Here is a 27,698-nt window from a genome sequence, read left to right as displayed (position 1 = left end):
GGTGGCGTTGTGTTCCTGTCTTGCTAGTTGTTTGGCATAGGGTGTCCAGCACTGTAGCTTGCTGGTCGTTGAGTGAAGCTGGGTGCTGGTGTTGAGATGGAGATCTCTGGAAGATTTTTGCCGTTTGATATTATGTGGAGCTGGGAGGTCTCTTGTGGACCAGTGTCCTGAAGTTGGCTCTCCCACCTCAGAGGCACAGCACTGACTCCGGGCTCCTCAATTTGGGATGATGTGTTGTCTATTCATGTATTCCACAGATGCAGGGTACATCAAGTTGATTGTGGAGCTTTAATCCGCTGCTTCTGAGGCTGCTGGGAGAGGTTTCCCTTTCTCTTCTTTGTTCTCACAGCTCCTGGGTCTCAGCTTTGGATTTGGCCCCGCCTCTGCGTGTAGGTCGCCGGAGGGCGTCTGTTCTTCGCTCAGGCAGGACAGGGTTAAAGGAGCAGCCTCTTCGGGGACTCTGGCTCACTCAGGCCGGGCGGGAGGGAGGGGCACGGAGTGCGGGGCGAGCCTGCAGCGGCAGAGGTCGGCGTGACGTTGCACCAGCCCGAGGCGCGCCGTGCGTTCTCCCAGGGAAGCCGCCCCTGGATCCCGGGACCCCGGCAGTGGCGGGCTGCACAGGCTCCCGGAAGGGCGGTGTGGGCAGTGACCTGCGCTCGCACACAGGCTTCTTGGCGGCGACAGCAGCAGCCCCAGCGTCCCACGCCCGTCTCTGGGCTCCGCGCTTTCAGTCGCGACTCGCGCCCGTCTGTGGAGCCCTTTTAAGCAGCGCTCTTAATCCCCTCTCCTCGCGCACCAGGAAACCAAGAGGGAAGAAAAAGTCTCTTGCCTCTTCGGCAGCTCCAGAGTTTTCCCAGACTCCCTCCCGGCTAGCTGTGGCACATTAGCCCCCTTCAGGCTGAGTTCTCGCCGCCAGCCCCAGTCCTCTCCCTGCGCTCTGACCGAAGCCCGAGCCTCAGCTTCCAGCGCTGCGCGCCCCGGCGGGCGAGCAGACAAGCCTCTCGGGCTGGTGAGTGCCGCTCGGCACTGATCCTCTGTGTGGGGATCTCTCCGCTTTGCCCTACCCAGGTATGTGGGGAGTTTCTTGTCTTTTGGGAGGTCTGGGGTCTTCTGCCAGCGTTCAGTAGGTGTTCTGTAGGAGTTGTTCCACGTATAGCTGTATTTCTGGTGTATCCGTGGGGAGGAAGGTGATCTCCGCGTCTTACTCTTCCGCCATCTTACCCGGAAGTCCCCAGGAAATTTTATCACTAAGGAAACTAAGCTTTTGTGATGGAAATGAACTGTGTGTTCTCTTTCAGGACCATAGAGTGTTTTGGCTGATCACAGGAATTATGTTTATGGGAAGTGGCCTCATCTGGAGGCGCTTGCTGTCATTCCTTGGACGACAGCTAGAAGCTCCTTTGCCTCCTCTGGTATGAAGGGTCTGGTTCACAGCAGTACTGCAGAGGGGCTACAGTCCTGGGCTCTGAAGTCCTGTGGCCTGGGCTTAAGCTGTCACGGGCTTTGTGACCCTGAGCAGGTTACTTAATTTCTCTAAGCCTCGCTCAGTTTCCGCATCTGCCACCTGCTTCATGTAATTAAAGGGAGAATTAGATAATGTGTGTAATGCACTTATGAGCACAGGGCCTGGCACAGTAAATAAGTTAGAAATTTATTCTGTGTGGGACACTGACAAGCATTGTACGTTTAGACAGATGTTAGTAACTTTCTGGTGCAGCTTTTGTCATAACCAAAATTGAAATGTAGAAAACATGTATCGTGTATAGGAAAAGATACACAGGTTACCTCTTTTTCTTAACGTTTCTACTTATAGTTTATACCCCTGGAGCAAGTACTCAAGACACTGATACATGGCTTGCAGTCCTTTCCTCGTTTAGTGGTTAACGTATTGTTTTACTGGTGGCTTTTCTTTTAACAGACACAACTAAAATTACGAATTTTTCTGCTTCATTTAGATGGCCTCTTTACCAAAAAAGACACTGCAGGCAGACAGAAGGATGGAAGTGAAACACAGCTTCAGGCCGGATGGACTTGAATCAAGCAGGAGTGTCCTAACAAACCGTTAGGCACAACCCGGTGGAAACTGCATTATTTTTTTATGGTAGTCACAGGAAAATTCTGATATTCTTCTATTTTCTTTTATAAGAGTCAGAGACTTGGGGGGTAAATCACTGACATTTAAATTACAGTGTCTGATGTTAAAAATATGGCAGTCACAGTACTAGAACTTAATTGCATTTTCAGGATTCTGAGTAAAGAAACAAAGCGCTTGCTTTGTAAAAGGCCAAAGTTCTATTTCCTACAAACTTAAGCAGCTGTTTTTATAGACATGTAAGACATGGAGAGATTAACTTAACACAGGAATAGATTGTGGTATCAATTTTATTTAATTTATACATGTCAACAAAAGTGCAACCTCATGCCAAATGAAGCCTGGAAACTTGACAAGCCCACAGTTATGAGAACAGGTAACCATAGTTCTTAGTACAAGGAATCACATTCTTGTGAATTTGTCACTCTCAGGTGACTGAAAAGCTAGCAGAATATATATTAACCTTAAAACAAACTCTGGGAGTTTGTGCTTTAAACCAGTCTTTGACATAACCTTATTTTCTTGTATTTGCCCCCTTTTTATATAAGGAATAAAAAAAAAGAAATGAGTTTAATGTCAGCTTTATATAGATTCCAGTTAATCAGAATTTTACTTCCTCAACCAATGAAACTATTTTTCTTTGCTTGACTATAATTAAAGCTTTTGGAAATTGAGCTGAAAGAATTCCCATTCTATTACTGCTTTATAGCTGTTTTGGTCATTCCCTGGTTTTTAGAACAGATAGACATGTCACCCCAAAAAGGAAAATATATGTAGCCTAGTTAATCTATTTGCCTACACCTCAGAGGTTGACAGATGGGCTTCCTAAAACAAGAGGGTAGATAAACTTTAAAATTGTGATACCTTTTTGTTTTCACAATCAGATATGGGTTTAAAACAAATGACTGATATTTGTATGTCTCAAAGCTCCTATCCTGGGGCTTCCCTGGTGGCGCAGTGGTTGAGAGTCTGCCTGCCGATACAGGGGACACGGGTTCATGCCCCGGTCCAGGAAGATCCCACATGCCGCGGAGCAGCTGGGCCCGTGAGCCATGGCTGCTGAGCCTGCGCATCCGGAGCCTGTGCTCCGCAACGGGAGAGGCCACAATGGTGAGAGGCCCGTGTACTGCAGCAAAAAAAAAAAAAAAAAAAAAGCTCCTATCCTACTTAACATCTTCTGCCTCTTTTAATGTTGGGTTTATAAACCTGGATGAACTTTTTGGCCAACCCAAATTATTTTCTGGAGGTTAAGTACAGTTATGCAATAGAACATGACAGTTATATTTGCCTCCAAAAGATGCATAGAAGATTCTAGAGTGTTCAGAGCAGCTCTTGCACTAGAAATTTAGTAATAAAATAAATATGCATACCCTGATGTTGTTGGAGGATACCTGATACCCTAATATGTCACGAGGGAGTTCAGGGGTCCATTTACCAGGTGGTTTAGTGCTAGGAATAAAAATGCTCTTCTAGTAGCTGATTTGAAAGAAAACAAAGTTACAAGTATTAAGTTTTCCTTGTTCCCATGTCTGGTTATGAGAGGACATTAGAATAGCATGAAACAGGCTGGGCTTGTCTTGGAGCACACTTTATGGTGTGGTTGTTGGAATGTGAATAGCATCATACATCTGTTTGATGATTTCCAAGATGAAGTATCTTTGACAATATTTAGATTTCACAGGGCACTCTTCTTTGGTATGCCTCAGAGCACTCTGCTGCTATTTTTGATCTTAGGTCATCACTGTAAAATAAGGTAATAAATATCATTTAGCTGTGACATATGAAGAATTGGAAGTCCAGAGGGCCAAATTTGATTTGGTTAAGATCAGGCAGAGGATAGAATTTTGGTCTTTTCTTCTTTCTGATGTTGCTTAGTTTGTGGGCTCACATAAAGTTTTGATGAGTCATGTCTCATCAATAAACGGGAAAATAAATGCAACTACCTCATAAGTCTGATAAAGGGAAGGTACTAATGGTTTATTAACTTCTTGAAGGTGGTTAAATCAAGTATGATTTCCAGATGTCAGCTAGCTCTGCTTTGGTGATAGGTAGCAGGATGCTTCTTATATTAAAGAGCCTTCAAATAATAACAGCTTATGCCAAAAAAAGATGTTCAGCACTTTTAAGTTTTGAATTTAAAGAGACGGAGTACATAAACTATTTGTAAGTAAGGTGAAAGAATACCAAACATTGTTATGAGTAAGCAGGCCGTCGTATTCTGTTTAACATGTATAAGTACAAGGAATGATATTCTTAACAGATTGCCTTTGTAAGGCCTTTAAGAAAATGTGGCAAGAATAGATGTCATTAAGATGCTGTTAACACTTGCTTCATCCTTGATAAAGACTGATAACCACTAAATAGTCATATTAAAAAGCCGTTTATTTTGGTGAGTTATTCCAAGAGTTGTACAAGCTTTATGTTTTGGAATTGCAATATTAAACTCACTTTAAATTCAGGATTTATTGTCATTACCTTAGTAATATCTATGCAGATGGAGCATGGAATAGGGAATTCAGAGATCTGAGTTAATTCCCAAACTCACTTCAAATCTCTGTAGGTCTGTGATACAAAGGCATAGAGCAACTCCAGTCTTGAAGCCTTGATGAAAGTTTTGGCATATACAGGTAATAGATAAAAATTGCAAATATGTAAATGTGTTCTGATATCTTAAAATAAAGGTAATTTTGAGTTAAATTGTATAAGTTCAGATTTGTGTTCAGGAGAGATTAAATCCCTAAGGTATTTTTGTTAAGTATTTCAGAATCAATGTTTAGAACTACAGTTAATACTTAGTAGAGTGAAAATTTAATCCACCTATTAGGATAATACATTAGACTGTCAGGCATTAGACTTTTTTCCTGTATGCTGGGTTTTCACATACTTGCCATATACACAGAAATACAATTTATATAATTTTGAATATGGGGTTAGTATGGTTTAATATCCTATATGAAAACCTGCTTCTAACACTGTAAATTTTAACCTTCTCCTACTGCTGCCTGCTATGTGGTATGTTGCTATGTGGTATGTTCAGGCATTGAGAAAATAAAATCCTCAGGTAAAGAATAATCATGTTTAAACATAGGCCCTAACACTTTCTGTAATAATGGCAATATGAAGGTATGCATCCTTCTAATCCAATAGTGAAAACATGCCTTTACTAAAATGCAGTGTCATTAGCTTGTTCTACACTCAGACTTCTCAATTCATAAAAGCTCATAATTACAACTAATTTCTGGTCCCCTAAAAATAAACTTCCTTTTAATTAAAAATAATTCTTCAAATAGGTTGAGCTGCCCATAATTGTTAACCAAAAACCACACGGTGTTTCTGTGTGCTTTTTGCTGTGCCACAGGGGAACCATGCAGCTAGTATACCTCTTTAAGAAAGATGAGCCAGTCCCAGGAGTGATCCAGAGGTCCTATCTAGGTATGTGCCCGTTTATGCTGTTTTCCTATATACATACTCACCTTATGCTCACAGTTGTAATTCTACTAGCTTTTCCTTGATTTCTGATTTAGCTTACTCTTCAGCTGAATTCCTGTCTCCTTTGACCAGTCTCTGTACTGCCTCTAGAGAAGCTAAGAGAAGGGCTCTGGTCATTTTTTATTTTCTCCTGCTTTTTAGTATCATTTCACTAGTGTCAGAAGAAAGAGGTTCTACCCTGACTGATAATCGACTAGTTACTGTTTATGGATAACAATGCCTGCAGATTTTTAGTGAAGCTGAAATCCTATGGTACGTTTCCTTTCCCTTAAATATGCCACCCTGCAGGACTGGCAGATGAGAGCTACTCTGCTAAAACCAGCCCAGAAACAAGGGCGGCCAAGGCCTGCTTCACTCCTCTTGGTCCCTTGCGGTAGCCTCCGGCTCAGGACAGATCTCTCTTCTTTCTGCTCTAGTTCTGTTGGCACAGCTTGTGGCAGCCTAACGCACCCAAGGCTTCGTGGGATGACTTCAGGCCTGTTCACTAGGTTCATCTGCCGTTAGAACAGTCATTTCTCCGAAAGCATCTGAGGGCGCAGTAAGATGATGTTTTCCTTTTTATATTTGTCTTTCACTATATGAAACATTGAAAATACAATCATCCTCATAAGAAAGGACCACATCATTTGCAGCATGATTTTGGAGTTGTGAGGTTATGCCTCACCCCTTACTTTTCTCCTCCTTTCAGTTTGATTGGAATGGGTCACCAACTTTAAAAGGACATTTTTAGGAAGAATTGTGTTAGAGGTTTTCCTAAGAGATAACCAGAGAGGGGCCTTTCCAGTCATCAGAAAGACACAGGTACTCATGTGGAAGAGGAAATAGGTTGTACGGCAAGTCTGAGCACAGGAAACAAGTTAGGAATAAGTTTAGGTACAAAGGAAACAAACTTTGGAAGGGGACATGACTAACCAGAGTCTTTGCTGTTTCACATGCTTCTGATGTTGTCCACACTTACTGTATCCTACTTCCAGATAGTTTGGCTGTTAGTGTGTATGTCTCCACCCCCAGGAGCCCCACCTGTGGTAGGATCTACAAGGCTCCACTGGATGCACCACTCTGTCCACCAGAACGCTCACCCTGGAGATGACTTGGCATGAGAGAGGGAGGGGCAGGTTAGGAGAACGGAGTGAAACCTTTAATCTTGGCCGAGGCTGTAGATATGAAGTGCCCCAGAGAGTCGGGCTCCCAGAGAGCTCTTTCCAGCAGCAATGACAACTTGGTTCTGTAGGGGACACAAAACAGAATTCATTTTCCATTCATAACATCTATTAAGTTCCTGCTGTAGTCCAGGCATCATGTTTATGCTCTGGAAATATAAAGATGAGTAAGACATTGGCCAGACCCCAGGGCTTGAGCTTAAATACCCCTTTGGCAGATCTGTAGGTTCAGAAAACCACAGCTGAGGAAGTTCTCTCTAGTCCCTTCTCTGAAAAGTGCATCCATGCGTGTTTATTCAGCATCCGAGCTATGGTGCAGTGTAGACGGCATATCTGGAGTAATGAGACTTCCACAAACAGGCTGGCCTTTGTCAGTGTGTTCACACCACCTTCTCTGCCCCTGCTGCCAAAAATATTTTAGGAACTGTCTTTCAAAATGGTCTAAGCTTGTACAAGTTTTTAAACATTTTTTGAGGTGGATTTTAGTTTTGGAAACTACCAGGAGTTTTTCTGGACCATGGCTGATAAATGAGGTGTAGCTGATCAAACTGGCTGGTAGGGTTGTGGTAGAGCAGGGTGTGACCATAAAATGACCAGCCCTTCTGTGATGCTTCTCATTGACTTAATTTTGAAAACTACCAATGGTATCCAGAAATAAAGGCTAACATATTGAGCCTTTACCATATTTTAAATACTGTGCTTAACCCTTTGCTTGTATCTTTTTAAATACACTAGTGTCAGATAAGAGGGAAAATCTCAACTCTTATTGATGGAATTACTCATTTACTGGATTTGCCTGTAGTTTGGCTGTGATCTACGTTTCCTCTCCATTTCCTGGTTAAACCATCTTCGTGCCTAATATCAAGTCTTGCCCTCTCTGCCCAGTCAGCCTACTCCTATTTCCAGATCCACTCAGGCCCAAGGGGCCCTGCAAGGCCTTCCCTGACTCCACCAGCATAGACTTCCATTGATCTGACTGCTTTTGGTCATCCTAAATGGACCTGCTGGTCTTACAGGTGTTTCATTTTTCCACTTAGACTCTAAGAACCTGGGGGCAGGGACCAGGTCTCAGGTTTGTCTGCCTCTCTGGTACCCAATGTAACACTGCTCCGCCAGGGCCCTCGGGCTGACTGAAGGCAGCCCCACAGGAGGTTTCAGAAACACAGTGGCAGTACCACTCAGGTAAGTGCCGAGTCCTCCTGGTTCTAGTTGAATACTTAATGCTCACATAGAGAAAGGAGTCTTCAAAGTCATAACTTTTACTCAAGTAAAAGGCCACCCACTCTGATCATCCTCAGATTGTGTCCATTTTTTAAATGTAACCTTTGATTTATCTTTACACTCAGAGTGCTTTAGGAGCCCCCAGTCTCAGGTATGTGTTGGGAAAGTGGAGTAATTTTACTATTGACTTGTGAAATGTAATTAGGAAGATGAATTTGCATTGTTATACAGAAAGGAATCAAATATACTTTTAGATGATCTGTACCACCCCCTTCAGTTGGTATAAATAATGGTTGAGTATTTGCTTTCGAGCTTGCCTATAAATGAGTTACAGCAAGGGCTACTTGAACTGTTGGCCTGTAGAGGGCAGTTTCACCACAATTCTCACAAGCCAGAGCAAGGGCCACAACACCTACCTGGTTCTATACTCGAAAATCTTTGAAGGCTTCCCTAGCCTTTCATCCCATAGTTCACTTACTCTTTACCATTTAATCCTATACTGCTTTGCATTTTATTTAACTTCCCATGTGTATAAATCTTAACTTTATCTCTCTCATAGCCTAGCATAATTCCATACAATGTCATATCCTAAAATAAATGAGTGGAATCAGTGGTTTTGCTGTATATTTTTAGATAAAACCCATTTAATCTGTTGTATCTATTAAAAATATAAAATGTGCATACCCCTTGACCTAGCAGTCTTCTAGGAATCTTACCAGCAGAGAAATTTGCACAATTATAAAGATACAAGAATGCTCACTAGAGCATTGTCTGTAATAGGAAAAAAAAATGGAAATAACTATGAGAAATAACTGTCTGAGAAAGTAAACCAAAGAAATAAAATATGGTGCATCCAGACAATTACTATGCAGTCATTGAAAAGAATCAGATAGTTCTATATGTACTTGTCTGGAAGGAGGCATTAAAAGACAGTTGCATGTGTATGTTTCTAAAGTCATACAAAAACAATATTTTGGTTATTTTTCTATAAGACTAACAGTGCTTAGCCAGTAAGGGCAAGGGTCGGCATACTTTTCCAGTGAAGGGGCCAGGATAATACGTTAGGCTTTGTGGGATGTCAGTCTGAGGCAACTGATCAACGGTATAGTAGCAGCTGTAAAGAAAGGAATGACCATGGCTATATTCCATTAAAACTTGAGACACTGCAAGTTGAACTTCAAATAAATTTCATGTGTCACAAAATATATTTTTTGATCATTGCAAACATGTCAACCATTTTTAGTTCATGGGCTATACAAAAACGGGCAGCCAGCGAGAGTTGACCCACAGGCTGTAATTTGCTAACCCCTGCTGTAGAGGATGAAGTTGGAGGGGTAGTGAGGGAAACTTTTCACCAAAAAATGATGGGATTATGTGTGAGTGTTTTGTGTGTGTGTCCCTCTATTTTTCAAATAAAAAAATCTAAAATACATACAAAATTAGGTCATCCCCAAATCCCAGCCTTAGAACATGCAGATATCAAAGTGGTACAGTCTTGGTACTCACCTTTTTCTTTGACCTCACAGTGATTATAGAGCTCCCAAATCTTGAGCCTGCCTGGAAAACACAGTCTGTTAATAGCCTTTGAAACCACACCATGGGGCTTCTCTGGTGGCACGGTGGTTAAGAATCTGCCTGCCAATGCAGGGGACACAAGTTCGAGCCCTGGCCCTGGAGGATCCCACATGCTGCGGAGCAACTAAGCCCGTGCACCACAACTACTGAGCCTGCGCTCTAGAGCCCGCAAGCCATAACTACTGAAGCCTGCGTGCCTAGAGCCCGTGCTCCGCAACAAGAGAAGCCACCACAATGAGAAGCCCACGCACTGCAATGAAGAGTAGCCCCCACTCGCCGCAACTAGAGAAAGCCCACGCACAGCAGCGAAGACCCAACACAGCCAAAGATAAATTTATAAAAAAAACAACCATGTTATTTTATCAACTTGAAATAAGGGGAAGGTCTGCTTTTTTTTTTCTTTTGGTAGTTTTTCATTTTTTTCAGAAGGTACTTACTTCAGGAGAAATCAATATGTATTGGGCCTGAAAGAAAGTGATGAGAAAGGGAGATTATTACTGTTCATGGGGTTTTTTTTAAACCAATTTTAATTACACCCTTACACTCACATTTCTTTTTAGAGAAGCCCTTTGTCACCAGAAATTCCACTTATAGTTTAGCTCAGAAAAATAGATGTATAAAAATGTTTATATGTGAATATTTATCTTACTATAACAGCAAAAATTTGAAATGGACTAAGTGACTAATAATAACCACTTAATGATTAAACTGGTTTATCTACAGATAAAATACTAGGTATCTGGTAGATATATTGTATAAGACTATAGGAAGGCATAGAAAACAAAGTTATATACAAAATCATGTACAATATGGTCACCACTGTTAGTAAGGTACACACAGTGTAATGGTTAAGAGTGCACTTTAGAATCAGCTCTTGGTTCAAGTCTCTGTTCTGCTATTTCCTAGCTGTGTGACCTGTAACAACTTCCTTCTCCAATCTTCAATTTCTTTATAATGGGTATAAAATACCAAATTAATAGCTTTGATGTGGATTAGATTTTTTATGTGTAGCATAGTGCTAGGCACAGTGAATGCACAATAGTAGCAATTAAGTTCATAGCAAAAAAAATACTAGGATACACATCAAAAGGTTAATAGATGTTATCTCTGTAGAGTAGAATTCTAGGTAGATTTTAATTTTCTTTGTACTGTGTATTTTCTAATATTTTTACAAGTTTAAAAATAACAGCCAAGTGTTTTAGACCCAGGAAACTTAGGGAAACCTACCTGAGAAAAGGAATAAAACAAAGTAATGAAAGATGAAATAAAAAGATTGGGAGTCTTCATGAAACTCCAATGGCCGTGGCCTGTTTACTTCTGCCGTGGGCTTCTAACCAAGCAGTGGCCGGCTATGACCAAGAACCAATATGACCCACATCCAACTGCAGCTGTGGGGGTGAACACTGCAGAACTGCCGGCAAGCAAGCAGCCTGAGCCTACAAACACAAGCAAGGGATTGTGTCCTGACCCCAGGTAAGGGGCAGGTTACCTGAGTTCAGGTAGAAACTAATAAGAGTTCTGTAGTGGACATAATTTATTAAGGCATCAGCAAGTAGCCATCCTTTCCCAGCATGGTATGAAATTGTGTACAAGAACAGTTACCTTTTCTTCTGGACATGGAGCTACCCATGATTTGCATTTGCCTGTCATGTCGCCGAAGGTGACCTGTTTGCCATTATACACATAGACACGGCCATCTTCTCCCCCCATCAGTCCAGAGGTTACATCTGTGATCCTCAGTGGGGCTGCCATGATGATTTCATCTGTAAACAATGAAAACCAGCAGCAGGAAGTATCTACTCGCTGTCATTGTTCCACTACACTACTGGATCCTGACCCAACCTTCCACAAATAATATTAGTACATCTTTTACTAGGTCTGTCCTGATTTCATTCCAACGTAGTCAGAGGCTTTTGTTTTCTGTTATCATTCATTAATAAGAGTTGATGTGGGTGGCATTCGTGTCACCATGTTCAAAAAGTACTACTCCTGTACATCCGGCTCTGGTCTTGATTCATTATGAGGGTAGAGCCTAGGTGATCCAATTAGGGGGACTCACCAATTAAGCAAAGGACTCTCTTATTGGCCCAAGACACTGTTCCTTCCTACCTAAGCCATCGTTATCCAGGTCACTCAAGTGCAGAACGCCACCAAATCGGGAGAAGCGGCGGTCTCCACTGAAGGTGCTAAGCAGAGAAGGCTGCGAGTCAGGTGGCAGTTCATACATCCGAGTGCTTCCACCTTGGTGCAAGGTCGTGGTCAGGAATGCCATCTTAGCCACGACATCTGAAATAAACCAGAGTACAGTAACTGCTGCCATCACAAGGACGAAAATAGGACATAGACGTTATAGGTTACTTTGTGTCATTGACTTTCAGGATTACTGTGAGATAGTCAAATTTGTGAATGCCAAGGTTTTTTTTTTTTAATATATGATCATTATAAAAGGTGTGGGAAACACCCCATAAAAGCATAAAGAAGAAAACGTATATAAAGCATATATTTCTTTCTGGACAATGATATATACTTACATATACATACACACATTTTAATGGGGGTTTTTGCAGATTATAAAATTCTTTTTAGCTCAGGCCATTTTTAACTTTTTGCTTTTATAATTAATACTATGATAAATATCCTTCCCCATAGTTCTGAGTATTTTCTGAGAACAGGTTCTTAGAAGGGGCCCATATAGCATTGGGTTTGGGGAATGGCTCTTGCCATTTTGCCAAACCTTTCGAGAAAAAGTATATCTATTTACATTTCACAAGCAGTGTGTGAGTTCCCATCTCACTTCAACCTTGCCATCATTGAGTATTCTTTTTCATACTGAAAGTACTTCATAGTTTTTAATCAGCACCCTAAAATCCTCACTGAATATTCAAACTTGTGTATAGTGGCCACAGTCTGACCCAGAGATCCTGCCGAGGCAGGGGACAGGGTGAGAGGGACAAGCCTAACTGTCCTACTCAAACTTGCCCTGAAAGTAGACCAGATTTTTCACATTTAACTTAATCTGTCCATAGAGCTGCGATTCCCCAACTATACACTGAAACACTTCAGCAAACTCACAGGGATACTGCAGGTGTCTTGAACTTTTGCTAGTAACACAAGTCATTGTGTCTGTCTGATGCCACATGACCTACCTGCTGGGGGTGGGTCATAGTTTCAACATTAGATCCCTATGTTCCTTTCAATGATGTCACATCTTTGCAAAACTGGGATTTTATCATAATGGGTTGTTACAGTAAAATGCAGGTACCACTACAAAATCAGTGTGGATCGAAATGAGGATAGCGGTGTCTAATCTGATTCCAGGGTTTGAGAAGTAGTGCAGTACCCCAAAGGAGCTAAGCTGTCAGGACATAAACACAGCATCTGCAACCTATTGAGTCACACAGGGCCCCATACTGAGAAAGGCCCTGTGCTTGGCTTTATGCTCTCCTGTTAAAAATTATCCAGAATTTCAGGTAACAAATTTTAATTTTGTCTGGGCCCCTCAAATTATGTAGCTGAAATACAATCAAAATACAACTAAAAATAGGAAAATCTGAGCAAGATTGGTGGATTATATCTGTTGATAACCCAGTTGTGACACTGGTTATGGTGTGCAGATTATCATCATTGGTGAAAACTGGATCAAATGTAACATGACCTCTTATTTCTTACAACTGCATGTGAATTTATAATTATCTCAAAAAGCATCATTTGTATATCATATATATCATGATATATATAATTAGCCTTTTTATTCTGTATTTTATACAATATTTGATAATGGAGAAAATTATTAAGGTAGTAAAGGGACTAAAACTAAGAAAATTGGGGAAGCTCTAATTCACAGCACTCTGGGAGCAAGAGTGGTGAGACAAAATTAGTAATGTGTGTTGCAAGAGTTTAGAAATCACTACCTAGATTATGTAAAGGAGAAAAAAAACTTCCAAAGCTGAGTCAGCAACTTTCTGTTGTAATGCTTTATCCTTACTCATGCAAGGAAAGATTTAACCATTCCTTTGCCCAATCCACTTCTACGTATTATTCAAATATATTGTATGAAACGAAAATCTTTCTGAAAAATAATTTCACAATATGTAGTAAGACTCTTAAGATTAGACCCTCTAGCAATAGGATGATGGTAGTAAATGTTGGCATGTGCATATGGAAAAAATGTGATACAGGTATCAAAAGTAATGTTTTAGAAGAATATTTAACATGAGAACATGCCTAAGATATAAAATATTAGGTGTGAAAAAACATGTATGCGTTTAAGCTTTAAAATATCTGGATAAGGGGTGATTTTTTTCTTCTATATACTTCCTTATATTTTCACAAATTTCTACAATAAGCATAATTTACTTTTATACTCTTGGAGGGAGTAGATTTTTGTTTTGTTCTTTTAACTCACCCATAAACAAAATAATGTTTTATTAACATACACCCTCAGAGTGGACCTATTCCTGGTGAACTGGTTTATAAAATTTGCTCCGTCTCCAAGCTCAATGGGATAGGAGCTTTAAAAATACACCAAGTTACTTTCACGTGTGATTTTCAGCAAACCTTTGAAGTAGATATTATAAGTTGTGTTTTGCGTTCAGGGAGTTCAAGTAACTTCCCCAAGGTGACCCAGCTTGCTATTAATGAGAAAAGGAAATATTCAAACGCAGGTCTGTCTGCCTCCATATCTCCTAACTTTCCCCCAATATGACTTGGTCAAGAAGCCACATGACTAAAAGGAAGCAAGTTTCATGGCGGGCGACCTACCTTGAGTCGGGGCCCCAACCAGCAGTACTTGTGTACGGGTCCCATTCATCATCACATGGCCGCTGGACAGGGAGGTACCCAGTTTCCCCATTTCCTGTGAAATAGCAGTAAATCAATATAGTACAGCTAAGAAAACTCTCTGTGGTGTCCACTTTCCTGGCGGGGGGAGGGGCTGTCATACCTTGTCTCCAGAAATGGTAAACCAGCTTTGACAATTTGGCGGGAAATAGCCAGATACCCGTCCAGGGCTCTGTTTCTCATCACGAGTGCGGAACAAATGGTCCAGACTGGAATGAAGCATACTGGTCTTAGCTGATGGGGCACAGGATTCAATGCTGGCCAGGTATTGAGGTCCAAGGAAAGACAACCCACATCTTCCCCACCCATGCCCCCCCCTCCCTATGTGCTCCTGGGTCCCTGTGATCCTAGGCACGAGTGTGGGGTGCTTTCAGAATGAATCCCAATATCAAGGCTCTCCAGATGTGAGGTTCACCATTCTACTTCCCGACTGACAAAACAGAGGGATGCCTACTGTTAGGGGCTGAATTGTGTTCCCCCAAAATTCACATGCTGAAATCCTAACAGCCAGTACCTCAGAATGTGACAGCATTTGGAGATAAGGTTTTTAAAGAGGTAATCATGCTAAAATTAGGTCATTAGGGTGGGGCCCTGACCAATATGACTAGTGTCCTTGTAAGAAGAGGGAAAGACACCAGGGATGGGTGCACAGAAAAGAGGCTGTGTGAGACACAGGGAGAAGGTGGTCGTCTGTAAGCGAAGGAGAGGCGCCCTAGAAGAAACCAACCCTGCTGACACCTTGATCTCAGATCTCTAACCTCCCAAACTATGAGACCATCAATTCGTGCTGCTTAAACCACACAGGCTATGGTACTTTGTATGGCAGCCCTGGCAAGCTAACACACCCATCTCTCTTTTAAACGTCTAAAAAGGAACATTTGCAACCTTGCCCCAGAGCCTTAGCGTTTCCTTGAAGGGTAAGAATTTCTTAGCTGCTTCCTCTGAACCCCACACTCAGGGGGCTCCCACGGCTACAGGCACCTGTCCCTTGAGCTCACTGGTCCCTGGGCCCCAACATCAGTGCTCACCTACTGGCGTTCTTCCAGGTCGGGCTCCCAGCCAACAGCAAGGTCCTGTTGTTGACACTGACACCATGAAGGGAGTATCCTAACCAGGCGAAGTCCTCCTCGCCTCTCACCATCCAGTTGGCCGCCTCCACATTCAGCTCTTCTACACAAGACAACCAGTGCCTTTTACGTTATGTGGAAAGACTACCAGAATGGAAAGAGTGGGCCCCTTTTGTAGGACAACGAGAAACGGGTTCACTGGGCTGAGTTTTTGCCACAACTCTTATGTGCCCCCATGCTGTCCCCAGGGCCCCAATGTCAGAAATGGAACTCACGCTTCATATAAGCAATGCATTTCTAGAGCTCACTTCTGTGGAGTGGAGGATGCTATTTAAAAAGGGCCTGGGGCTTCCCTGGTGGCGCAGTGGTTGAGAGTCTGCTTGCCGATGCAGGGGACACGGGTTCGTGCCCCGGTCCGGGAAGATCCCACATGCCGCAGAGCGGCTGTGCCCGTGAGCCATGGCCGCTGAGCCTGCGCATCCGGAGCCTGTACTCCGCAACGGGAGAGGCCACAACAGTGAGAGGCCCGCGTACTGCAAAAATACATACATACATTTTTAAAAAAGAGCCTGTTATGAGTTTCCTGGCGGTCCAGTGGTTAGGACTCCGTGCTCTCACTGCCAAGGGCCCGAGTTCAATCCCTGGTCGGGGAACTAAGATCCTACAAGCCACACAGCAAAAAGGGCCTGTTGGACAGTTAGAGCATCACTGGGATGCTTGAGTGTTTCTACTCTTCCATTCCACAGAGACACTATAAGAATAACTATCGCCCCCTCCTTTGGATCTGGACCTACACGCTGGATCCCTCTATATTCAGTGAATCTAACCATATCATTTGCCAGAACATCTGCAAGAATAAGAGTGTTAGAAAATTTAGGTGAAATGCTATGCAATGAGGAAAATAGGACAAAAACCCACATGCAAGAGAAGGCACCACAGACTAGAGCAGTGGAGGTCTCCGCCCATTCCACCCCCAGCCCCAGCAAGCACTACCTTTGTCGCTGTGGCCGGGGCCAGAATAAAATGCAGCCACAATTCCCTTCTGTTTCCCTCCACCTGGAGCAAAAGGGGAGCCAATCACCAGGTCAGGTTCACTGTCTCCATTCACATCTGCGGCCAAGAGTGTCCAGCCCAAGTTACAGTAGGTGTCCTAAAGAGGAATCAGGGAAACACGTCTTACTCAGCCCTTGAGGCAAGTAGGATATGGCGAGTTCTAGTTTTCTGTACCTGTCAGAGGTGCTCAACATACCGGGCAAGAGATGGTGACGTTGGGGGAAGAAGACAGTCTTCCTTGTTTGGAACCGAAGTAGATGTACACCGCACCCTAGGCAAGGACAAACCACAGGGCGATCGGTAAGACTGGGTAGTGACCCGAGAACCTTAAATGATAGCAAGACGAAGGTGACTGATGATGAAATAAATCACCATCAGAGCCCAGTAGGGTCAGGAGCTTAGTTACTGACAGAAGTCAGTGTCCAGTCCTGTGTATTGGCCACTTCCATCAGACTATTAGAGCGCCCAAGGCAGAAACTGTCATTTTTATCTTTGCCTCCCCAGCGTCTTGCTCCAGATCTGCCATTCATAATTGTTCAGTGTATTTGCAGAATGACCTACTCAACTCCCCACCCCTTCAAGGCCGAGCTCAGTTTCTGGCTTTTCAATGAAGCCCTCCCCCGGCCCAGCCCATTATTTCTCTGAACACTAACACGTTGTGTCAGTACTGCTTACTTGCCTTGGGATGCAGACTGTGCTGTTACTGTGTAACGAACTAGTTCTCAGTTTTCATAACTTGCCTGTCTCCATCCCTACTCCTCCTACATGCATTTATTTTCCATAGTGAACCGAGGACTGAGTACACAGTGATGGATAAGACCAACCTCTCTCTACCCCAAAAGCTGGCCAATTGGCAACTGTGACACCACAGCGTGGGGAGCTACAAAGGGGCAGCGAGCACAGGACAACGAAGCGTCTCCTGAGCCAGGGATTAGATCACACTTCCTGCAAGAAGTGACATGTCACCCCCACGGAAAAAAGGAGAGAAAGGGCTTTCCAGGTAGAGGGAGCTGGGTGAGCACCAGTCCTAACGTGAGGGCACCTGATGGGTCTGGATGACAAATTGTTCACAGGACTAGAAACAGGGTGAGGAGGGAGAGGAAGAGGTGAGCCTGCAGTGGGAGAGGGAAACGAAGGGCCTTTGACTCCACTGTCACTCGCGGTGCCCGGCTATGGTGTGGAGGACTTGTGGGAGGTAAGCCCTGTGGGCCAGGACCCAGGATCTCTGCTCTCGGTAAGAAAAGAGGGAACCCGCTGGGTTCCTTGCATGAGAGGAAAGATCCAGGAAGTCACCTTCCTTCTGTGATGACAGGAAGCTATGGATTAGCTGGAATTTCTACCTTCCCTATCATTCAGCATCCCGGGTGAGGGGGGACGGAGAGTACAGTACCTGGTGGAGTGCCACCCGTGAAGCCCAACTAAGGCCAGGGAGGCAGGAACAGGAGCTGCCAGGTAACCGGAGTCCCATCAAGGACCTGAATGGTGGGCTGGGATCATCTCCCCACAAAAGCTCTGCCCGGCACCCCTGCTGCCTGCTTTGCTCCGGGGCCTCCGCTCAGTGTCTCCTCCCCTCCCGCCACCATCACCCCCAGCAGCCTCCTTACTGTGTACGTGAGCTTCTCAGAGCCCACTGAGGGGGCTCCCACGGCCAGGTCAGGCACGCCGTCCTTGTTAAAGTCCAGCACGGCCACGGCAGAGCCGAACCGACCTGAGGGCTGAAGAGGCACCAGTTACTTCCCCTGGGCTGAGCCACAACCTCCAGAAGAGCACACCTGACTCCCTGGGGGACCCCACCCAGCACCCCAGGACTGAGGAACAAAACTGCAGCCGCCTGTAACACACCCATGACCCGCCAGATGGGTAGCTCTGCCCTAAGGATGTTTTTGGCTCATCTGTCTGCCCCGAGGGGAAGATGAGGTGCCGGAGAGAAGAATGTCGGTTCTTAAAAGTTCTAGGTTTTCAGAAAATGGTCTGGTGTGTATCATGCCCCACGTTAAGGCGCAGACTCCTCTTGGAAAGTATCCAAGATAATAATCACATAACAGTAGCTGTCAAATACTCAGGATGCTCTAGAGCCATGCTGTCCAGTGCAGTAGCCACTAGCTAAATGTGGCTATTACTTTTAAATTTAAATTACCTAACATTAAACCAAAACAGTTTTTCAGTTGCACTGGCCACTTTCAAATGCTCAAAAGCCAAAGCACTTAGTAGCTCCCACACTGAACAGCACAGCTTTAAAGTATCTCCATCATCATGGAAAGTTCTATTGATGACAGTGCTGTAGATACTAAGCACTTCACATGGATTAATGTACATACTTTTACTACTCCTACTTGTGTAGTTTACAGATGGAAAATTCACTCCATTCAGGGATAATTTTCTTCCAAGGTGGATTTTCTAGATCTTTCATCTCCTACTGTCTAGAATGAGCCTTGACCTAAAACTAACTCATGAGGTTCTCCTATTCTTTCACAACTTATCTAACAATGAACAAGAGTCTTGCACAAGTGATGCTTGCCACATAACACACATGCCCCAGAACCCACATCTGTTATTTGTTGGCTAATCTCCCTATACCTGTGTGCAATGGCATTTGAGAACACAGCCTCTTTCTACAAGGCAGGAACTTGATAAACAAGAGAGGACTGCCCCGGGACACAAGCACACTGGGGCAGTATGGGGACCAATGAGTAGGGGTCCCTGCCAACTGAAGATGGGTTCATTTCATCACCACCAGCTTTACCATCGAGCCCTCCTGCAGGGTAACCATCATTCCAAGAAAAGCACAGCATTCTAAAAGTAGGCAAATGCTTATCTATCCTAATCTTCCACTTAATAGACAAGGACCAGAAGGGTTAACTGCAGACCAGGGATGAGTACAGGATTCCCATCCCTAGCACATGCTTAACCTGGCCATCTTCCAAATTATCAAAGGTCACTGGGACAAGAGAGCATGGAGCTACCTCCTTCCTCACCCCAAGGGTCTTTGAGATAATTTCTCATCCACAGGAAGCAGTTGCCTTTCTTATTCCTTGTCTACAGGAGACCAAAGGATTACACTTTACACCACAGTCCGACAGGGGAATGGCTTGGTGAAGAAAGAAGTAACAAGAATGAGTTGATTTATTTCGGAACTTTCTCATGTGGTGTCAGAAGGTTCCAGAAAATGCTGTCCCTCTGGTACTGTGTGACCTCCTACACTGGTCATCAACTTAACACCATTTGGACTCAGAGGCTCCTTCCATCAGAGCTTAAACTAGATTGTATGGACTTCCCTGGTGGCGCAGTGGTTAAGAATCCGCCTGCCAATGCAGGGGACACAGGTTCGAGCCCTGGTCCAGGAAGATCCCATATGCCACAGAGCAACTAAGCCCATGCACCACAACTACTGAGCCCGTGTGCCACAACTACTGAAGCCCATGCGCCTACAGCCCATGCTCCGCAACGAGAAGCCACCGCAATGAGAAGCCCGCACACCACAACAAGAGTAGGCTCTGCTCATCGCAACTAGAGAAAGCCCGCTCTCAGCAACAAAGACCCAACGCAGCCAAAAATAAATGAATTTATTTTTTTAAAAAACCTAGATTATAAACCATTGGACTTTTCATTATTTAAAGTATGTTCAGGTGCACCATCTTATTTTTTTTCACAGCATTAACTCCACAGCGAACATTTTAACGGTATGTCTGGGGCAAGAAAGCATCTGACCCCGAATTCCCCTGGTGCTTGATATTTGGAGCTTGCAGTGTCACCAAAGCCCCCATACTCATCTGTGGCTGGTAGCAGGGCTCTGTCAGCCCCTCTTTGTTTATTGCTCATGTAAGGACTAATACCAAAGACATCAGGGAGGTAAACCCTCCCGGTCTCTAGTACTCCCACGAGGAATTCATGCTGTCTCCATGTGGAACATCTGTACAGTCACTGCGGGACTCCTCTGGTGGTGAATAACGACTCAATGGAATGAAACCTGAACAGTCTGGAGTTTAGTTAATAGCAGTTTACCAGTGTTGGGCTTCCCTGGTGGCGCAGTGGTTAAGAATCCGCCTGCCAGTGCAGAGGAAATGGGTGCAAGCCCTGGTCCGGGAAGATCCCACATGCCGCGGAGCAACTAAGCCCGTGCACCACAACTACTGAGCCTGCATACCACAACTACTGAAGCCCGTGTGCCTAGAGCCCGTGCTACACAACAAGAGAAGCCTGTGCACGGCAATGAAGAGTAGCCCCTGCTTGCCACAACTAGAGAAAGTCCGTGCGCAGCAACGAAGACCCAATGCAGCCAAAACTAAATAATTTTTTTTTAAATAGCAATTTACCAGTGTTGGTCTCTTAACTTTGACAAGTATGCCATAATTACGTAAGATGTTAACAGGGGAAACTGGGTCAAGGGTACATGGGAACTCGCTGTACTGTCTTTACAACTTTTCTGTGAATCTAAAACTCTTACAAGGTAAACTATTTATATTAAAAGAAACACACCAAACGAGGTTTTATATTATCAAGATATCACATTCTGATTGGCTACTCAAAGCCACTACATGGTATGGGTGTTTCTGGAAGGTACTGGACTAAACACTCAAAGTTAATGATAGAATGAGATTAATGACGTGAAGATGCTTTTAAACATGAAAAGTACTACACAAATGCTGGCCACCAGCTGTTTGTTACCTATCATTATTCTTGCTATTGGTCATTCATCCTGGAAGAGTTTGCCGGGAAACACGGGCACTGGCTTATTGATACTAAAAGGGAAAATATAAGATGGGGGCCTCACCTGGAAACCCTGCAGGATCCCATGGGCCTCCTTGTCTAGGTCCAGGTCGACGAGGGGCAAGCCCAGGTCGCTGCCATAGATGAGGTACACGCGCCCCACGTGGACGTGGCCGGGGCAGCTGTAGCCTGGGGCGCCCATCACCAGGTCACCGTGCCCATCCTGGTTGAGGTCAGCTGAGGTCATCGCCCTGTAGGGAAGAAGAGGGAGCCCACTGCAGTGTCTACTGAGCTATGAGGAAAACTGTCTTCGGCTCCTTTCCTTTCTGGATTCTAGAATTTAACTTCCTCTCATGGATTTTTCCATCCTGTATGACTGTTGTGAATATTCACCTCTGAGGTTATATTGTGTGTGTGATTCAGCCTTGTTCTCCGGCAGAAAAAATAACAATAAAACTGGACAAATCAAGGTCTCTGGGCATTTCTGGACCATATAACCTGAACACATAAAAAGCATCCTCACAAAAGCACCTTGTCCTACATGCAAAACCCAGAGCAGCCAAAGCACAATCCCAGGCTCCACCTGAGAACAGAGAGGAAACTCGCCATCAGCCAATGGCACAGGTTACTTTACAATCGGCTCAACTCATTTCAATTTGTTACCTGATCAAAGACAAGTTTGTGGTAAGTAGACCATTTTATTTCTACCATAGCTACATAGAGTGGCTTATATTGGAAAAAATTCAATGCCTAACAGGTTTAGTGGATGTTTCTAAATGAGAGTCCATGACCTACCAGTTACAGAGCTGGACAAACTGAGGCAATGGTTCAAATGTCTCTGGCGGGGCTGGAATGACCAAAAGTCATTTATTTATTCTGGTTCTGATGACCACATAAGAATAAACAGCAGAACAGAGGAAAAAGAGCAGTTTCTAACGGGTGTGACGCCTGGTGAACTGGGTCAAATGCACACCGTGGAGACACTGCTGGTCTCTGCACTCCCGAGGCTGGACTCTGGCCAGTAATGGCCCCCAGGAAGGACCTCTGTGCTGCCCCCCACCCCCCACCCCACCCCATGTGGCAGAGAGCCCAGCAGGAGGCCCTCATTTGGATTTTCAGGAAGGCAGCCAAGAAGAGCTCTTCATTATTCACAAATGAATGGCCAGTAAAGACAGCATTCACCCCCCATTCCTTGTGCTGGAGCTGAAAGCATTAGCGGCCTGAAGAGGAAGGGCTGTCAGTATATTGTTCCAAGGGAAATGCAATGTTATTTGGATTTTAAAAGTGTGGTTTAAAAAAAAGAGGTTTTACAAAAACCTCCAAAAAATAGTCACTTTTATATCCTCAGGCTCAGTTTGGTTGTGAAACTGAGTCCCCCTAAAACCAAGTTCCCTTACCGAGTTTATGATTAATCTTTCTATCCAAAACTTTATTCCCTTTCTTGTCCCCTCCGACCTCAGTCCTGTGCTAACTGAACACTAATCAACCAGAGTCAGATGACTAAAACAGCTGTTGTCGATAACATCGTTAACGTACTAAAATGGCTGTTGTAGATATAATTAAGGTACAAACTCAGGTTGTTTCTCCAGGCCAAGCAAGGTACCAGAACCCTGAGCCATGGACCACCTGGCCAGAGAATCATAAACCGAAACATCCTGACCCCTGAAAGTATGATTAAGAAATGTCACAAGACGATGACTGATCCCAGCTTCATTGGTCTCCCCCTTTAAAAACACCCCTAACTCGAAGACCAGATTGGAGTGGACCTGAGGCTTGTCTCCAACTCCCTTGCTTGGGGCCCTGCAATAAATGCTGTACTTTCCTTCACCGCAGCTCGGTATCAGTAGATTGGCTTTGCTGTGCATCAGGCGAGGGGACCCAAGTTCGGTTTGGTAACAGTTGATCTTTAAAATCAGAGGAATCCCTAACATGCTCTTTATAAAATTATTGTGGTGGCCTAGGCTTTTGCCTTATGAAGTTATAATAGTCCAGTCACCATAATAGCTACCTGCTTTTATCCTTCTAATGTCATTAGATGCCAAGATATCTGTAATAATCTATCTCCAAAAACATTGAAGCTTTACAAATATTCTATAAAGTAATAGTTTATTGTTGTGGTTATTTAATAAAGTAAAAGTTGTTTGTATTTAAACATATTTTTGACCAATTTTAAGGAGATAAAATTATCTTTACCAGAACTTAACCACAAAATTACTGTTTTTGTTGATGATGAATTGATTGGAAAATAAAGTGCTAACAGGCACCATTTTAAACATTTGTGAATGACTGCTTGAAATTAATACTGATGAAAATGTTCAGGAATTATATAAACTCATACGTACCAACCTAGCCTTGTGTAGGGAAATGACAAGTAGTAAGATGCTGAGGGGCTAGAAACATGCTTCAGTGGCTGAGAGCTGCCAGTAAACATTTCCTGTATGCTCCTCTCCAAAGACCGGTACATGAAAGATAAGGAATCCTGAAATAAAATGATTACAGAAAAAGACACAGCATAATCAACAAAGCTACCGTTTCCTGCCAAAAGCATTAGACTTTAGGAAACAAGTTTTTACAAGTGCTGAAAAATAACATCAATTCCTATCAACAAGTAAGACGACTTAAGACTGGCAATTAGGAGAGTGGAATCACACCCCAGTGTGTGCTCACAGACAGGAGTTACAGCCCTAGAGGACAGGGCCATCACAGAAAGAGTCAGCTGGGATTAACCTAAACCAAGTCAGGATGGTCTATTAATTTGCAGAATGTAACTGAACAAAATAATTGTTACGAACTAAAGTTTTTTTTAAGATAAATCCATTCAAATCTAGAACTGTAATTATATTTGTATGTGTATATAGTGTATGTGTGTGTGTGTGTGTGTGTATATATATATATATATCCTTTCCCCCCCCCCCAAACAAATGAACTGAAATACCACCAGGAATGCTAGAAACCCTCCCAACCACACTCAAATTGAGAGGCTGCTGGATTTGCTCTGAGTCCCAAGAAACCGGGCAGGCACGAGGGGTCACGTGCGGAGTGCTGGAAGCTGTATGCGAGAGAAATGAGGGGACAGCAAGCCCCTCAGCTTGGGATGCTGAGTTGTTCTTAGTGTGGTTACTGCAGAGACACAAATACAGACTGCAGTGGCCCTGAACAACCTGGCCAGGCACCAGATCCAGGCAAGTTCAGGGAACACAACTCGAAATCCACCCAGGGGTAACATAAGACCAAACAAGAATTCCCGGGCCTTCCCCAGAGCAGAATCAGCTCAGAGCCATGGGACAGCCCTGGACAGCTCAGGCTCCAGGGAAGTGCAGGTTATAAGGGCCCTGCAGGAAGGGACCGTGCCTTCCGTTTCTCCAGTCTAACACCTCTGGCAGGCCATCCACAGATTGCTCATCGGCTGCCCAGCTCTGGCATCCTCATTCATCCAGGAAGCACCATGCCAGGTACCACCCAGGCCTTGGGAATATAAAGTCCTTCTCTTACACAATTTTCCCTTTGCAAAGAAGACTGATCCACATAATTGCAAGACCAAATGAGAATTGCTTTGACAGAGCTTCCCAGATCTAGGTGTGGGGTACATAATTTGTAGAACTCATTGCAAGATGAAAATGCAAAGTTCTTTGTTCCCAAGTTATTAAGAATTTTAAAGCAATGACAGCAGAGCATTAAACTAAGTGAGGCGGCCTTCTGTGTGACCATGCAGGCTGCAGACCTGTAAAGCAGGCCCTGCCCGGGCCCTCGCCCAGCTCACAATGTTGTCTAAACCCTTCTCCCTCCCCAACTCTCGCAAGTACCTTGTATCCCTTATCTTGATTTCCAGGCAAACAAGACTACTAAGTAGACTGAAATTTTCTAAATGTCAGAGACTATTTCCCTTTCATCTTCTATCTCCCTGGTGGAATGACACTTAAGATGATCTCATGGAGGAACTTCAAGGCCCTTGGTGTCGGGCCTTGCACAGTGAGCCTACGATACTGCTGATACACTTTGCCTAAGGACAGAGCAGGACTGGCCCCATGGCCACCTTGGGCTCCACCTGGCTTGCCAAAGGCCACTGAGGTCCAGACTCTCGTCATAGGATGTTTCTGGAACAAGCCAGACTTGGAGGCCAAGGATACTTGCGAGCCTGGCTCATGCCCAGGTGACTTTCAATGAACGATTAAACAACCAGCGACTCTACAAAAGGCAGTATCACAGGAAGCGGCAGGTGCCTGTCTCTCCATTAAAAGCCAAAAATTCTTACCATGGTCCAGGAATCCACAGTAAAGAACACTCCTCGTTTGGTATAGTTTATATTTTTTCCAATATCTTTAGTTAGGGCTGCAGTCACGTTTCTATGAAAATCATTTTTCTGTACTTTTGAGCTGCTGGAAAGAGAGGAATAAACTGGTTAAGACTGAGGAAATAGCAACTCCCCTGAATAACTGAGTTGAAAACTATAGTTAAGTTAATCACAGGTTAAAAGGCCATAAAATTTTAACATCTGCAAGTTGAAGGAACAGCAACACAAAAAACAAAATTTTAGAAAACCTTTTATAGGAGATTTTACATCTTTTAATAAACACATTTCCAAGGTTGAAAAAGCCTGTCCTTACAAAAATAAGTTCTATAAGCGTATAAGTTTGAATTCCTTCCAGGTTAAAAAAAAAAATCAAAAGTCAACATTTCATACAAATGGCCAAGAAAAGGTCATAGCTGTTTGGGAAACCAGTATGCAGGTGGACTGATTTATCCTTAAAGACATGCAAGAATTAATTATACAATAAAAATACATTTTCAAATTCATATGTTTTAACCAGTCTACCAATCAGATGCCTAAAGAAGCCAGACAGGTTTCAGAAATGCTTACAGTGGAAGCTGGGCAACAAATGAACAAAGGGGGCCCGCATAAGATACCAGCCAGTGCAGGAATCCGACAATCTAGAGCTTGCAAACCCAACCTAAAGGCGTTCAATTTAATTAAAACAAAACAAAACTTACCTAATTCACATAAATTAAAAAGTGAGGGCTTACCTGAACACCCTTTGCACATTTTCAATTCTTTGGAAGCTCCGAACTCTCTCTCACCTTAGCATCTTTTATTACAATGCCCTCTTTTTGAGTATCGGACACTTGCTCACCCTAAACATCTTGGTTGAAGCGTCAGTTCTTCACAGGAAGTCTCCCGTGACTGAGCTAGGACACTCTGTGGTACATCCTGAGCACCCAACACTTGTCCTTCTCCTAATACTCAAAGGTATTTACAAGTTCTTGTTCAGCGCCCATCCACCAGCCATCCTCTGAGAGCAGAAACTCTTTCTGTCTTGTTCACAATGAGGTCTCTAAATTCCTGAACTAGTTCCTGGCACATAGTGATGAGGAAATATTATTTTATAATTTTTACTATTTTATTGTAATTATATTAGTAATAATAGTTATTAGGATTAATATAGTTATTAAATGCATGAATGAATGGTTGGTGATTGGTACCTGAGTCCAGCAGGGAATACCACCCCTTAGAATACAAAGCAGATCCTCTGGCCCTCTTCCTCAGAAACTAACTGAGAGGACTTCTCCCCACCCTGTCTTGTTGATAATTACTTTTTCAGGGTGGAATTTGGCCAAACTTTATGAATAATAACAATAATGATGGTAATAATAAGAATAATAATACTATTAACCATCATTTACCAGTTAATGAGCAACTTACTAATGTGCTAATTGCTTTGCATCCATTCTCGCACATAATCCATACCATAATTCTAGGAGTATGGATATGTATTTATTCCAGTTCGCCAAAGGAGAAAGCTGCAGCTCAAAAAATAATTAGGCAACTTGTTTAAAAATCACACAGCTGTAAATGGCAGCCCTGGAATTTGAACCTCTGTCTACAAAGCCCATGCTTTCAGAGTCTACTGAGCACCCCTCTGAGTGAGATGTTCTTTTTCTGTGAGCCATTTTGGAATCCACTTACCTGTGGGTATTGTTTTGCTGGCTGCCACATGTGATAAACAGAGGGTTCTCAGGTAGGTTGCAGTTACTGGGGAAAGAGTCAAATGAGTTAGGCAGTTTTCTACCTTCTTTTCAAGCATGAATTTTTCTGAGAATCAGTGTAACATTTCAAACCACCTCCAAAAGTCTTCTTGCAGAGGTTTTATGACTTAGCCAGGCAGGACTGGTAAGGGGCCTGAGTCCTACTTAATGAGGGTGGATAAGCAGGTGCTATTACGGTAACACAGGCAGCACCACACGGCTGGTCACCCTAGACTCACAGCCTTCCCCTTCCTCCCCGATTCCACCTGCTGAATTCTCCCTGCTGACATGAACCATCTCAGAGTTAGAGACGGAAAGAAGCTGATTCCCAACTGTGCCACCTTTTGCCCGTCTATGCTCAATGTTTTAATTTCTCATTCTCATTCCTTTAAAAACAAAAACTTATAGACTAATAATTAAATAGGTAAGTAAGTATCCCTTTCTACAAGTGAAAAGGTTGCTGATAGAATGTAA

General features: G+C 43.6%; 2 protein-coding genes across 9 annotated transcripts in view; one reads left to right on the top strand and one right to left on the bottom strand.

Moving 5' to 3' along the window:
- The window catches only part of MRS2 (magnesium transporter MRS2), a 50,490-nt gene extending 43,798 nt beyond the window's left edge, over positions 1-6,692 (top strand). The window contains exons 10-11 of one of the 2 annotated variants that reach the window (XM_082637652.1): positions 1,299-1,412; positions 1,956-6,692. In XM_082637652.1, the coding sequence (XP_082493778.1) occupies positions 1,299-1,412; positions 1,956-2,066 (225 nt within the window). In that variant the 3' untranslated portion in view covers positions 2,067-6,692. The remainder of the gene's footprint in view (positions 1-1,298; positions 1,413-1,955) is intronic. The other variant, XM_082637653.1, reaches the window with a different exon arrangement.
- GPLD1 (glycosylphosphatidylinositol specific phospholipase D1) overlaps positions 3,752-27,698 on the bottom strand; it is an 85,140-nt gene continuing 61,193 nt past the window's right edge. For 5 of the 7 annotated variants that reach the window (XM_082637645.1, XM_082637648.1, XM_082637646.1 and 2 more), the window contains 15 exons: positions 27,166-27,231; positions 25,456-25,579; positions 23,546-23,682; positions 21,268-21,454; positions 18,101-18,211; positions 16,693-16,767; positions 16,437-16,593; positions 15,405-15,546; positions 14,480-14,585; positions 14,299-14,392; positions 11,647-11,823; positions 11,140-11,300; positions 9,975-10,001; positions 9,469-9,519; positions 4,457-6,806 (listed from right to left, as the gene is read on the bottom strand). In XM_082637645.1, coding sequence (XP_082493771.1) covers positions 6,720-6,806; positions 9,469-9,519; positions 9,975-10,001; positions 11,140-11,300; positions 11,647-11,823; positions 14,299-14,392; positions 14,480-14,585; positions 15,405-15,546; positions 16,437-16,593; positions 16,693-16,767; positions 18,101-18,211; positions 21,268-21,454; positions 23,546-23,682; positions 25,456-25,579; positions 27,166-27,231 — 1,702 coding nt within the window. In that variant the 3' untranslated portion in view covers positions 4,457-6,719. Of the gene's footprint in view, positions 3,834-4,456; positions 6,807-9,468; positions 9,520-9,974; positions 10,002-11,139; positions 11,301-11,646; positions 11,824-14,298; positions 14,393-14,479; positions 14,586-15,404; positions 15,547-16,436; positions 16,594-16,692; positions 16,768-18,100; positions 18,212-21,267; positions 21,455-23,545; positions 23,683-25,455; positions 25,580-27,165; positions 27,232-27,698 lie in introns of those variants that run through there. The other 2 variants (XR_014295444.1, XM_082637650.1) reach the window with 2 other exon arrangements.

The sequence above is a fragment of the Mesoplodon mirus genome (genome assembly GCF_964341445.2).
Source record: "Mesoplodon mirus genome assembly, chromosome: 12".
NCBI classification, from domain to species: domain Eukaryota; kingdom Metazoa; phylum Chordata; class Mammalia; order Artiodactyla; family Ziphiidae; genus Mesoplodon; species Mesoplodon mirus.
This window is presented reverse-complemented; position numbering and strand designations above follow the sequence as displayed.